The 12,788-nt window shown below is 39.6% G+C and overlaps 1 protein-coding gene across 1 annotated transcript; it reads left to right on the top strand.

Annotated features, from left to right (window-relative positions):
- The first annotated feature begins 969 nt into the window (after positions 1-969).
- LOC138191466 (uncharacterized) lies at positions 970-11,905 on the top strand. The gene is made up of 14 exons (XM_069138308.1): positions 970-2,753; positions 3,191-3,338; positions 3,558-3,724; positions 4,332-4,378; positions 4,732-4,879; positions 5,228-5,388; positions 7,581-7,735; positions 7,898-7,981; positions 8,442-8,508; positions 8,695-8,817; positions 8,923-9,050; positions 9,323-9,439; positions 9,589-9,696; positions 10,791-11,905. The coding sequence occupies exons 1-14, from the start codon at positions 1,133-1,135 to the stop codon at positions 10,897-10,899; spliced, it is 3,183 nt and encodes a 1,060-aa protein (XP_068994409.1). The 5' UTR covers positions 970-1,132; the 3' UTR covers positions 10,900-11,905.
- Positions 11,906-12,788: the final 883 nt, after the last annotated feature.

Below are 12,788 nucleotides of genomic sequence, written 5' to 3'. Positions count from 1 at the left end.
CGTGTGGTGGAAATGAGTTACTACAGTTTTTGTTGTCGTCGCTATGGTGACATTTGTGGGAGCAACACAAAGATTTCTGGAAGACAGGGAGTGTTCAAACCTTCATTGTCAGGACTTTTCTCCATTAGATTAGAAATATGTTTGTATACATTTACCCAAAGAAATATTGTAGGTGCTACAATACCTTCTGTAGCTACTGGAACTGTCCTGAGACAAACAGAAGTCAGGAAAGCTTCTAGGTAAGAGTGATTTATTTTCCTAAACTGAATTAAACTGTAACTGTTGTTTTAGGCAGAAATATGTGTCACCAGAAACTCAATTTGAATCCTATAATTGCTTTAAAAACCTAAATCATGATTGGAAATTTAATGTATAGTTTGAAACTGAATTTCAATACAATTTAAACTGAATTTAATGTTCTAAAATTGAATTCAATTGAAACATCATCTGAATCTGTATTTGATCCTTGCAGACAATTAATCTCTCTCTCTCTCTTTGATCTACAGCACCACAATGAAAAATTGGCCGATGGCACAGGCAGACAGTAGGGCACTTGGGAGGAGCTCCCCTTCATGGATACATAAGGTGCTAGTTGGATAAAAATGAGTTGTGAATTTGCTCTTGATTGCTCTTCCTAAAAGACCCAGATGTGTGAGACACAAACTGAAGCTGAATTTCAAAGCGTGAAACTGATTGCGAGAACTGAAAATGGAAATATAGAGAGTTTGATTTTCTGTGTGGATCCAACAGTTTCAGAGCGAAGAAATTTCATAATATTACATTCCCTTTCAAGTTTATGGAGATTTGGTCTCAAAGAAATCAATTTAGATTCACATTTTCTGTGATATTATTTCAATTCAAAAGTTCAAATTCAACAGTGAAATTACAAATGTTAAATCAAATATGATTGATTATAATTCAGTTTCATGTGACACTTATGTCTGCTCATAAACAGACAAAATCTAACACAAGGATATGTGCCTGTATTTATTGCGTTGTGTGTAGTGAATCAATATAAACAGTTGTTTGTTGCTGCTTATCAACAGGACAGGACAGTGTTGTCTTAAGTGTGCACAGTCTGACCATCATTTCCCTGGAGGTGTGTACAGTTAGGTCAAATGCCATAAACATAATGGATAAATCTGAAAAACATGAGCCACAGTCACAGACAGATGCAGCTATGGAGACACTTCCTATCACAAGAACAAGAAGTGCTGCTTCCGATCTCCCGGAGGATGCTGGGAATTGTAGGCAGAGCATCAGTCAGGAGCTGAGCCTCCATCTTCTCAGTGACTCTCTTTTCAGTGAGCGGCAGAAACTGAGGCACGTGTTGGACTTGGCGGACAGTTTCATTCGTAGCAGTTCAGAAGTTTGCCATGAATTTTGCAGAGCTGACAGTTTGATACAGACTGATGTCAAACACAGAGGAACAGAAAAAAGATCACCTGAACATCCACCCGCAGCTAAATACTATGACCCAGTTTCCTGTGCTGCAGGTGGTAATGAGGTTTTTGAAGGAAGAGGGAGTTTGGAGAAGGTTTGGCAACGCGAATCCTCAAACTACAATTACTTCTGTCGACTTCCCTTTCCATATGATCTCCACTTTCCCTTCTCCTTCTCACCTGCGAAAGATGAGGAAACTTGGCCTCAGAATGGGGAAACTGAAAATATGAAAAATATGGAGCTACAACTCACCACCAAAAAGCAAACTCCCAGCCAAAACAACTGCATCACAAGCAGACTACAAGTGTCTAATCAAAGGCTCAACACAGACATATCCTTGAGCAGCACAAATCAAACGCTTGCATCAGATGATGAAAAACAGTTGATCAAAGAATCCACATCATCCGGGAGCACTGCCATCCATAAAATGAGCACAGTGTTTGGAGCTGTGAGTACCTTAAAACCGTTACTTAAAAGCAACGATTTTACCGACATGATTCCTAAAACAGCTGGAGCTCAGTCAAAAGGAGTGCCAGAAAATCAAAAGGAAGTGAGAAAAGCGGCTGAGGAAATGGAAGACAACAAAAAGGAGAAAATAGAGGATGACAGGATAGAGCAATATTGTGGAAAGATGCATGAAGAACAAGAATCCCACTCAGATTTGGTTGTTCACGCACAAAACAAAACAAGCCACAGTGAGCTAGAGACAATACCTGTGCAGATGGCAAAAAGTGCACACCCTAGTTCTACCTGTCATTTAAAACTACCATCAAATTTGACAATATATGAGCAGTACCAACTGTGTGTGGATCAGTTGCATCACCTCAGAATAACACAAAGGCAACATATCAAATCGGCATGCTTCACACAGTCACCTGAGAAAGAGAGGAAGACATCTGAAGAAACTGCAGGATTTGTACCTGCATCTTTCTTTGAGGTGATTGCTCACATTGCAGATCTTGAGATTAACAACCAAGGACACAAAAGGGTTACACATGCAGAAAAGTCACCAGTCACCAGTAAAATATCAAAATACAATAGAAATGGGACAAAAATGAGGGGACATGGAGAGACGGAATATTGTGACAATTTGACTGTGAACAAAACACCTGCAAACGAAAGCAGGCGTTTGTGTCAGAAGAATAATCCTCAAAGTGCTGCACATTTGGACCTCAACAGCAAGAAACATGGGGATTTTAAGCAGGAAACTGCAGGGGATAAAGTTGTTAACACACCTACAGAGATCCTGAGGACCAAACCTGGTGACTTTCCCCCTATGGAGGAGAGTGCCACTCTTACCGCTAACACAGGTATTGAATATCATATATGTTCATCACTGTGAAGTTGAATATTGTACCACTGCCCCACATGAATGTCCAGGAGTCAGGACTCTGAAAAATTGTGAAAATAAGTTACATGACAGGATAAGACCACAACCTTTTTGCTTAGCAAATTCATCAATCATTGTGTAACTCATTGTGAAAAAAAAAAATGTCCCCTTGGGGATTAATAAAGTAACTACCTAACCTAACCTAACCTAACTTCTCTCTGTTTTGGTATTTCTGGGAAGCAAAAATCTTCCCTCTCAGGAACTACTCAAAAATATATCAATTAACATGAACTGTAAATCATATACCTAACACAACATGTGTTGAGGGGTTCCAAGAAGACGTTTTCTAATTTAGGCCATCCTGAGGCAAAAGGGATCAAGTAGACAGTTGTGTCATCTGTTTGTGTCTGTGGTCAGGTTCACTGCAAAAGAAGATAAGACGTCACCCAGACAGGAAGGGTCACCAGAGAACAGCCAAAGGTCAAAAGAGGAGAACTGAAGCTCGAGGTGCCCGGACACTCTGTGAAAATTCAAGCATTTCATCGTCTGGAGGAATATTACCAAGGTACAAATTAAGTAATCACATGAACATTGATTTTTTTTTTTTTTTTAGTGGTTTGAATTTTATTCTTGGTAGAAAAAACAATTCTGTGCCCTACTTTAAAAAAAATGTAACACTGGACATCGGATTAGTTTTTCAAAGTACAAGCATGAGTGACCTATAGTGTCTGACGATGTACTGTTCCATTGTGTCAAAGTGAACCTCACCCTCTATCTCCGGCAGCAATCAAGCACCAACGAAATACACAAAGAAAATTAACTCCCCTCAACACAGAAAGAGACCAGACAACAGAATGAAAGACACGCAGGGATACAGGGATACACACACAACCCTGCAACTTTCAGAGGAGACACACACACTTCATCACGATGACCCCAGACCCGTCAGGGGTAAGTTTAACGCTAAAATGACATACTTACCAATAGACATTAAAAAAAATACTATTGAAAAAACAAAAACAGCAAAGTCATTTATGATATATGACTCATTATTTCTGACCAAATTTAACACAAATAGGCTTCTGTTCCCTTATTTGAAATTAATTTCACACTTCATCAAACTTCGTTTCAGCAGCAAGTCATAAGACAGAGAGGATTTTTATTTGAGTTTAAAACTGTGTGTGTATCACGTTGTCAGGGAAAAAATATTTTCACAGTCACATTGTAGGGACTCACCTCTGACATGGGGACAAAAATCTGTTTATTTTATATCAGTTTATTTGTTATTTATCCATTTAAATCAAGTTATTACGGTTAAACTTGGCTTTTAGGGTTTTTGGTTGAATTCACAGTTTCAGTGTACGATGTAATACTTTGGTTCAGATTGTATGGGTTAATTCATGAAAATCTCAACTATTGTGACAAAAATAAAAGAGGAGGGGCTAATAAACTTTTCTCAAATTTTAACCAAGTAAATCCTGGAAACCCTAAGAATTAATACATTTTGTACCCTACCAGAATGTGAGTATAGTACCTGACTCTTTGTTTGTGTTTACAGGTACAGCGGAGCATGTCGGTGTGAACAACAATGGCTGTAAATACAGTGTAAGACAGCTGCACTTTGTTTATTACACTACAAAATTCTCATCTTGTTTTAAAAGATATTGATTTTGATCAAACAAGACGGAGCCAATGATGTCAGGGTGTCATGCAAAAATGATCATGATAATTTGGATTATTATACATTTTCTTGTTATTATATATCATATTATCGTGTACATTCATTACCAATTTAATAATAATTTGTTTTTGTGTTGGATATAAAGATACTTCACTGTGACTTTCACAGATTTTTTTTTTGTGAAGATAATACCTGTGTTTTTTATCAAACATTTTTCTAGAGAACTCCTAACTGTTAAATTGTACATTTGTGTTTTGCTGTCATTGCACCTTGTCAGCCAGCAGATATCCTTGTGATTGACCACTGGCTGTGTTTACCTGATGAGGTGTGGCTGTCCATCCTGTCCCGGGTGTGTCACAGGGATTTGTGCAGAGTGGTGCAGGTCTGCCGCCGTCTGTACACACTGGCCACTGATCACATGCTCTGTGAGTCAGCCTGCAGGACTCGTCTCACTTGACAAAAAAAGGGACATGTTTTGGCTGCACGGCAGAGTTCAGGGTCTGTTTGGTTATTTATGGTTCAGGTTAAACATTAGACATAGGTATGTGGGATGTCCTAAACTTTTTCAAGTAGCAGCACATGGCGTGTTCTCATGATGTAAGTATTTCCAGTGACGTGTACTGTACCACGCCCTGCACAAACACAGGCCAGATAACATGCACTTTCATGACCTCTCCTAACTGAACACAAACTGTGGGTCTGACCGATTGAAAAACAAAACCTTCATATATTTAACAAAAACTATGTTTTGCTCCTACTTTCTCTTTCTGAAGGGAAAAACATAAGGATTGAAAACTCCACTTTAACCAACCAGTGGTTGCTGTTTGTGGGCAGACATCGTCCACGCAGTCTGTGTCTGTCCAGCTGCAGTGGCCTTTCCGTCACTTCTTGTGGGCTGGAGAGCTTTTTCTCTCTGTGTAGAAATACTCTGGAGGTAAAAAAAAAATACCATGTCAAGAGATTACTTTGTAAAACAACAATTTCCTGTAAGGATAATCACACAGAAGGAGCTTTTGGATGTCAGCCATCACATGACTTCACAGCATGAAGATGTAGAGTTACATCTTCCTGATTAATAAACCACTGTGTTGCCTTGAGTGTTATGTAAAAAAAAAAAAAATAAAAAAGATCTTCCGCTTCAATAATAAATAAAAACTGCAAGCAGTAATATGCGGGCCCTCGCACGCTGCACGTCGGGGGTCTAGCGGATCGGGGCCACCGGCTCCCCGATGTGCAGCACGTGAGGGTCCGCATATTTCCGTTTGCGGTTTTAATTTTTTTCTTGATCTCGTTCCTTATTCTTCTTAAAATAAATTGCCTTTTTTTGGCGGCTTTAACATCTTCAAAAACTCATGAAAGTTGGTGCCTGACGCATGTGCAAAGTTTCGTAAGGTTTGGAGTATCGTTTGACCTTAAACATCAACTTCGAAACATCAAACTTATCTGCATCGCCCCGGCTATACTATATACAAAAAAAAAATGACTTTTTTTTTTATCACAACATGATTTTTTATGAGTATGACCTTTTTCTGAACTGACATATATGCCTCAAGTGGGGATCGAACCCAGTTACCTCTCACTGTGAGGCAACTGCTCTAACAACTGCACGGACCACTGTCATACTATTTCAGCATGTTGTCTGAAAGATGAAAAAAAAAAATGATACAAACGCATTAAAATATATTAATGGGATTTTGGGGGACAACAACTGACAAATGAGTCGCGGCGGAGAAAGTGTTTGACGGAGTTCACTCAGAGTTTTCCAGTGACTCAACCGACAGCCTGGTTAACTCAACAGGTAAAAGATTCGACTTCACCAAGGTTGATATTAATGGTTCAGATTCCACCTGTTGATGGTGATTCAACTTTTAGTGAAGTTGCAACGTTTGGAGAAATTGAAAAAGTTTTGCATACACTACACATTACAGTAAGATATTTAATATCACTGCAGACCCCATTGAAAACACGTATATCTACTATCCAAAGAATGTCTGCGGCAATTTTCGTCGCATTTGAATGAATATTTGTTAGTTAAAGGTTGCAGTGAGCCAAAGATTTGTCACAACGTAGAGCATCTTCAGAGAAGTTTTGAGGTGTAGTGGTTAGCTCTGTTGCCCCTCAGCAAGAAGGTTTGGGGTACGATCCCCCCTTTAATGTGACTTTTTTTTTTTTAATCATACTCATGTCGTCCAAATTATGAAAAAAAAGTCATACTATTGCAAAAAGTGACCCAAAGGTCATTTTTGGGTCACTTTTTGGATGACAAGTATTACTTTTGGGTCACTTTTTGGCCGCCACGCCACGGGCACACCGATCAACGAAAACAAATTCTTTTGATAACTTTTAATTCCAAACATTTATTTAACCTTTATTTAACCAGATAATATCAATTGAGAACCAATTCTCATTTACAATGATGACCTGTCAGCACAGTCCTGAGGTGCATGTTTTTGGATGATGGGAGGAAGCCGGAGAACCTGGAGAGAACCCACGCAAGCACAGGGAGAACATGCAAACTCCTCACAGAAAGGCCCAGGACCGGATTCGAACCCAGAACCTTTTTGCTGTGAGGCGACAGTGCTAACCACTGCACCACCGTGCCGCCCATGTTAAGAGTGCACAGACTAAATTTCATCTGCAGGAGGAGTTTGTTAAAGCATCTGTTTAGGGGGTGGTAGCGAGTCATTTGGCCACGCCCACTCAAGACTCCACTAAAATAAGACATTTTTAGCCGGGAGAGACTCATGTACCAACTTTCATGAGTTTTTGAATATGATAAAGCCTCAAAAAATGCAGTTGTTTACAGTGACAACAGGCAAAATTCCTTTATATTAAAACACATTTTGAAACTTTTCTCTTATGCAACACGTCTTATGTATTAAAGAGAGCAACCAGATTACCCAGTGCATAATATAAACCTTAAATGCTGTCAAATCTGTTTTCACTGTATTTCATTAACAGAAATCAGTTGTTGAAGATGTCCTTATTCATTAAATTATGATTGAACGTGTCCCTCTGTAACTGTTTATGTATCAGCCAGCATCACATGCAGACTGACTGGGCAGCACTGAGCTGCTGTATGTGAAGAGTACATTTTATGTTTATCATGTCATTTGTTAATTGCAGGAACTAAAGGTCACAAGCTGCACTGGTAGTGGTCTCCATGGTGACTGCATGCTGCGTCTGATTGGTCAGCTGTGTGATCATGTGACCAATGTGGATGTAAGCTGGAGTGGAGCATCAGACACAGGAGTGAGAGGTCTGAGTTATTGTGGCAAAGGGTCAGTACACACACACTGTTGTGTTTCCATCAGTTCAAAGGACATTACATTGACTTACATTCATTTTTTGGATAGATGGATGGATGGTAGACGGACGCACGGATGGATGGGAATGTATAACTAATGAATCTTTAAATTAATCGTTCATTTATCTGTCTGCAGAGTGAGACTAAAATCAGTTGTCCTGAACGGCTGTCATGTCACTGATGTCCCACTAAAAGAACTCATCATGAGGCACAAAGAGAGGTCAAAAGTCTTCCGTGTTGTCTGATTACAGCTTTACTGTGTTTCTGTGTATGTCTGAATTAATCCATGCACCATGTCATGTTAGTGTAGGCCTATAAGGGTGGAGCATGAAACAGAACATTGTTGTGTGTTTGTGGGTGTTTTTTCTTGTCATCAACCCTTGATGAATTGTCTTTAGAAATGTTTGTATGCACCAAGTTCATTGAGACTGATATTATTCCATCATGTTGCATCTATATATGTTAGTTATATGTGTTTTTATTTTTTTTATTTTAGTCAAAATAATATATTTTATGGCCCATGTCATACCTCTACAATCCTAATTTGCTTCCTGATGACTTGTGTTTTTACTCCTTTTGTCAATACTGATATCTGCTCTCAGCAAATTTACACATTTTCTGTAGCTGCAGGACTTGCCTGTTTGTTTGTTTGTGTTTATGTGAGTGTGTTTTCTCGTTAGCCTGTGCAGATTGGAAGTGTTTGGCTGTCAGTTTCTCACTCCATCCTGTCTACAGACGGTATATAAGGTACTTTATTTTGAAAATGCAATTAAACACATTTTATCTTGTTTTAAACTGCCTAAAAATGTACGTATTGTGCCTCGCACCATTTACCATTTCCAAAATAGGTCTCAAACATGCCTTCTCTAGAACTGTGCATGTATTGTGCTTTATACAACATCCAGAATGTGTAATTTGTAGTTTTTGTTTTAGATGTGTCAAGGCCTTCAGCATCTAAACATCGGACTGGTGCCAAAAGTAAACGTACAGAGTCTCACAGTGATGCCATCACACCTGAAATGTCTCATTTCACTCAATCTCACTGGACTGCAGGGGGTGAGTTGGACATTTTGTGACTTTGACTTGTCTCACCAGGTCTGTATGATGAAGACCGTATTACCTGGAGATTTAAACACAGATAGGTTGTTTTTACTCCAACAGGTCAATGACGCTACAGTGGACACTTTACTCCAGAACTCTGTCGAACTTCAGAGTTTGACCTTCAGTTCCTGTCCCGGAGTCACTGACATGACACTGCACAGCATCAGCAAATACACACCTTGTATCAGGTACACGCACACGCACAGTTTTCCAGTGCAATTTATAGTCAACACAAAGACCAAGTCTTATCCCTGTAAAGTCAATAGTAACTTTTCGGCAGGGTCGGTCTGGTATTTCCACTGAAAGCATTAGAAAAACTCAAAAGTATTTGGTACTGAAAGAAATTTTTAAAAAGAAGTCCCTTGTTGTTCTTTTCTAGGTTTTCAGTTAAGTTGGTCTTTGCATCTTCACAGCTAACAGCTATAGGGTGTGTTTATCTGTGTGTGGCTATGTGTGTTAGATCGCTTAATGTGAGCGGCTGTAAGGCTGTAACAGATGCAGGCGTTCAGTCTTTGGCTCTGGGCTGCAGGAGACTTCAGCAGCTGGATCTCAGCACCACGGGCACAGGAAACAGAGGGTACAACACATATCACACAGCAAACTGATCTGTGTATTTGTGATGTGTCATACTTGATGGTGCAGTGTGTGTGTGTGTGTGTGTGTGTGTGTGTGTGTGTGTGTGTGTGTGTGTGTGTGTGTGTGTGTGTGTGTGTGTGTGTCTCACAGGGTTTCTCTGCTGGCAAATTACTGCAGCAAACACCTTTATACTGTCAAACTCAGTTTCTGCCACATCACCTCAGAGAAAATAGTGAAGCTTTGCAGGCGCTGCAGGAGGTAAATGCACACGCACACGCACATACACATTCATAAACACAGCTAGACTTATCAACAGTGTGTGTCAATGAAAGTTAAGTTTGAGGTGTTATATCAACGCTTTCAAACAGAATTTCTATTAATTCTCCACACATTCACTTGTCAAAAGCTCTCCGCTGTTGCTGCCTTAATTCCTACACCAAAGGGAGTATGTGTGAAAATGCCTCAGTGACTCTTAACCTTAGCTACTTTTAAAATGGATCTGTAGACAAGCCACTCAGAAAAAAGCCACTGCTCTCAACTGTTTAGAGTAGAGCACTCACATAGTACAGCGTAATGGAGCCTTTTTTTCCACTACGTTTTAAAACATGCTTTGATTGGCTCATTCACAGATTAGTAACATCCAGTCATGTTCATTCAGGTGCACAACATGGACATTATACCCTGACACGCTTCACCTTTACCCTGACCATCACACTCCCTCCACCACCTCGGCCTCCTCCTTAAATGTGTAAAATATTTGGTCATGCATGGTCGCTTCCTTTACAAAACTGCCTGACTGATTGGCTGCTGACAATCAAAGTCAGCACAAACATTATGTATGTATTAGTTAAAATCCTGGTTGTTGAAAGCCTGACACCCTGACATGGCTCTATGGATATTTTGAGGGTCATTCCAGTGGAAAAAAAAATGTGTTATGACTGAACCACCCGAAAGGAAACACATCCACCCATGAGAAGTTTATCTGGCATGAAAGTTTTATGAACTTTCATAAGAGTCACGAAACATGCCACAAACACATCGTACCTCATTGTTATGATGACCGCAGTGTACATTTCCCTGACCATTAAATAAATTGTGTCGACAGAGCAACAATGAAGAAAATGACCAACTGTTGGGTGCAACATAACAGACAACAAAACAGAAAAGGTCAGCTGCTATTGGTGTGATTAAGGGAGTGTTAGCCTAATTAAAGAGTTAAAGGAAGGACAAGCTGTAAAAAAAAAAGTAGCATCCACTCCAAACACCAAATATTTAACTGTGCCAGAAAACACACAAAACATATGGACATATTATCACACATTTATGGGTTGTTATTGTTTCTCCCTGTTTAGGTTGAAGGTGCTCCATCTCTACGGCTGTGCCCAGCTCCCCACTGAGAGAGAGATCAGAGAAGCTAACACTTCTGTTAAAGTGTACCCTCAGCTCGGACTCATCCACTAACATCATCACACAACTGGACAGATGTAGACAACATAGCGAAGACTAAAATGTAACTAAGCAACAGCAGATCATATAACATATGTAGTGAAGACTTTGAAGGAATCATTATGTTAACATGCTTGGCCAGTGAAGATGACTGACAGTAGACAATGCTTAAATATGTCACTGCAACCATGCTAAAAAAAAAAATTCTAAAAAGTGGAAGCTTTATGCAAATGATCAGCCCGACAGCAGAGAAGAGCTACACAATCACAACAGTTTTAAGGTGGACATCTAAGATTCAATTTAGTATCTGTCCAAATATGAAATCTTCTTACAATCTCCCCGTCTCTTCCAGAGTTATAACGGTGAATAATGGCCAGAAAATTATTCCCTAAACCACCTAAAAACATATTGCCTGCTACAGCTCTGGTCTCTACATAGGCATAAAAAGCATTTGTATTTGTATTTTTTTTGTGACATTACACTAATGGGCTAAATGAGGTCTGCTGAGGTCTGGAGGGATTATTTTCAGAGATGAACAAAAGAGTGTTTGAAATAATCTGTATGTGTTGTCTGTGTTGGTTTGAAGATAGTTTACAGATGTGCTGTGACGTCACATCCTGAGGCCTGCACGGCATTGAGTATTTTATCTCAGTGTAATCCAGCTGTAAGGATTACTGTACTTGTTTTGCTAGTTTTGATCGGGCTCAGGGAGTTGTCATCTTTACCTTGGTTCATTATGCATCTGTGTATATCTATAATAAGAAGACAAACTTTCCCATCACACAGCAAAGCACACACAAACAGCAGGGTCTCTGCTGTTTGTGTGTGAAGCGACTTACTGGCTGATCTCCGCCACATTCAAGATGCACCCAAGCATCACTTGACTGTCTTCCCATAAATGCTCTATTGAGTATTGTATGAGAATAGTGAACTCTTTCATTAACATTTGAAGATAGAAAATAAAAAGCACTTGCAGAATGCATAAATGCTTACAATAAATGGCCTTCTGTTTTACAAATGCAAATGAGAAAACGCATGAGTTGGTATTTTATTAAGATGTTACTGAGCAGTCACTTTTCACATGTTTGGAGAGGAAATAAAAAGGTATTTTTCTTCTGCCGGCTTTAGTCACACAATTACACTATTACAAAAAGAGTTCTGCCTGGGGGTGTTGTTCCACTTTGCTGCCTGTAATGGCTTTAACAGCATTTGAAACACCATCTTTGAGACTCCTATGCTTTCCTTCTTTTTTTCTTTTTTTTTTTCAGGAGTGAATGCAAGTCTTCAAAGAAGAGAGATAGGGGAGGAGGGATATAAAAGAGAGGTATCAGGAGGTCTGATCCTGGTCCTGGAGCTGCAGTCTCTCCTTTTAAAAGAGGGATTTTATTATAGACATGGAGAAAAACGTTTTACCTGCTCCTCTTCTACAGCTGACCTCCAACCATCTCTGATTCTCACCAAACATTAGACGCAATGTTGAATTTAATGTGACTTTAATTACCTTTTAAACTCCAACAGGCTCTGGGTGTTTTTATAGGGTATTTTTTTATAATCTGTAACTGATTGCTTCACTCTTAAAGCCTCTTTACTGAGGACATTAAAAGCAAAACCATGGCAGCAGCAAGGAGAAAGAGTAAGGAGCAACAAAACCGCCTGAGTTTGCTCTTTCAGGCCTACGATGTGGATAATTCAGGCCAGATTGAAAAAAATGAATTCAATATTATTTGCCGGGAGCTTCAAGTTCCATCCCAAGAAGCAGAAGGCATATTCAACCGTCTGGATGTTGACAAAGACGGCACAGTGACTTTAGAGGAGTTCATCAGTGGCTTCAAAGGCCAGCTGCAAGAGGAAGAAGATGAGGCTGAACAAGAGGACTCCTCAGCTCTGGATGAATTATCAATCAA

Source organism: Embiotoca jacksoni, unplaced genomic scaffold, assembly GCF_022577435.1.
Source record: "Embiotoca jacksoni isolate LCO1_2020_lvr unplaced genomic scaffold, fEmbJac1.0.p SCAF_8, whole genome shotgun sequence".
In the NCBI taxonomy this organism is placed as follows: domain Eukaryota; kingdom Metazoa; phylum Chordata; class Actinopteri; family Embiotocidae; genus Embiotoca; species Embiotoca jacksoni.
This window is presented reverse-complemented; position numbering and strand designations above follow the sequence as displayed.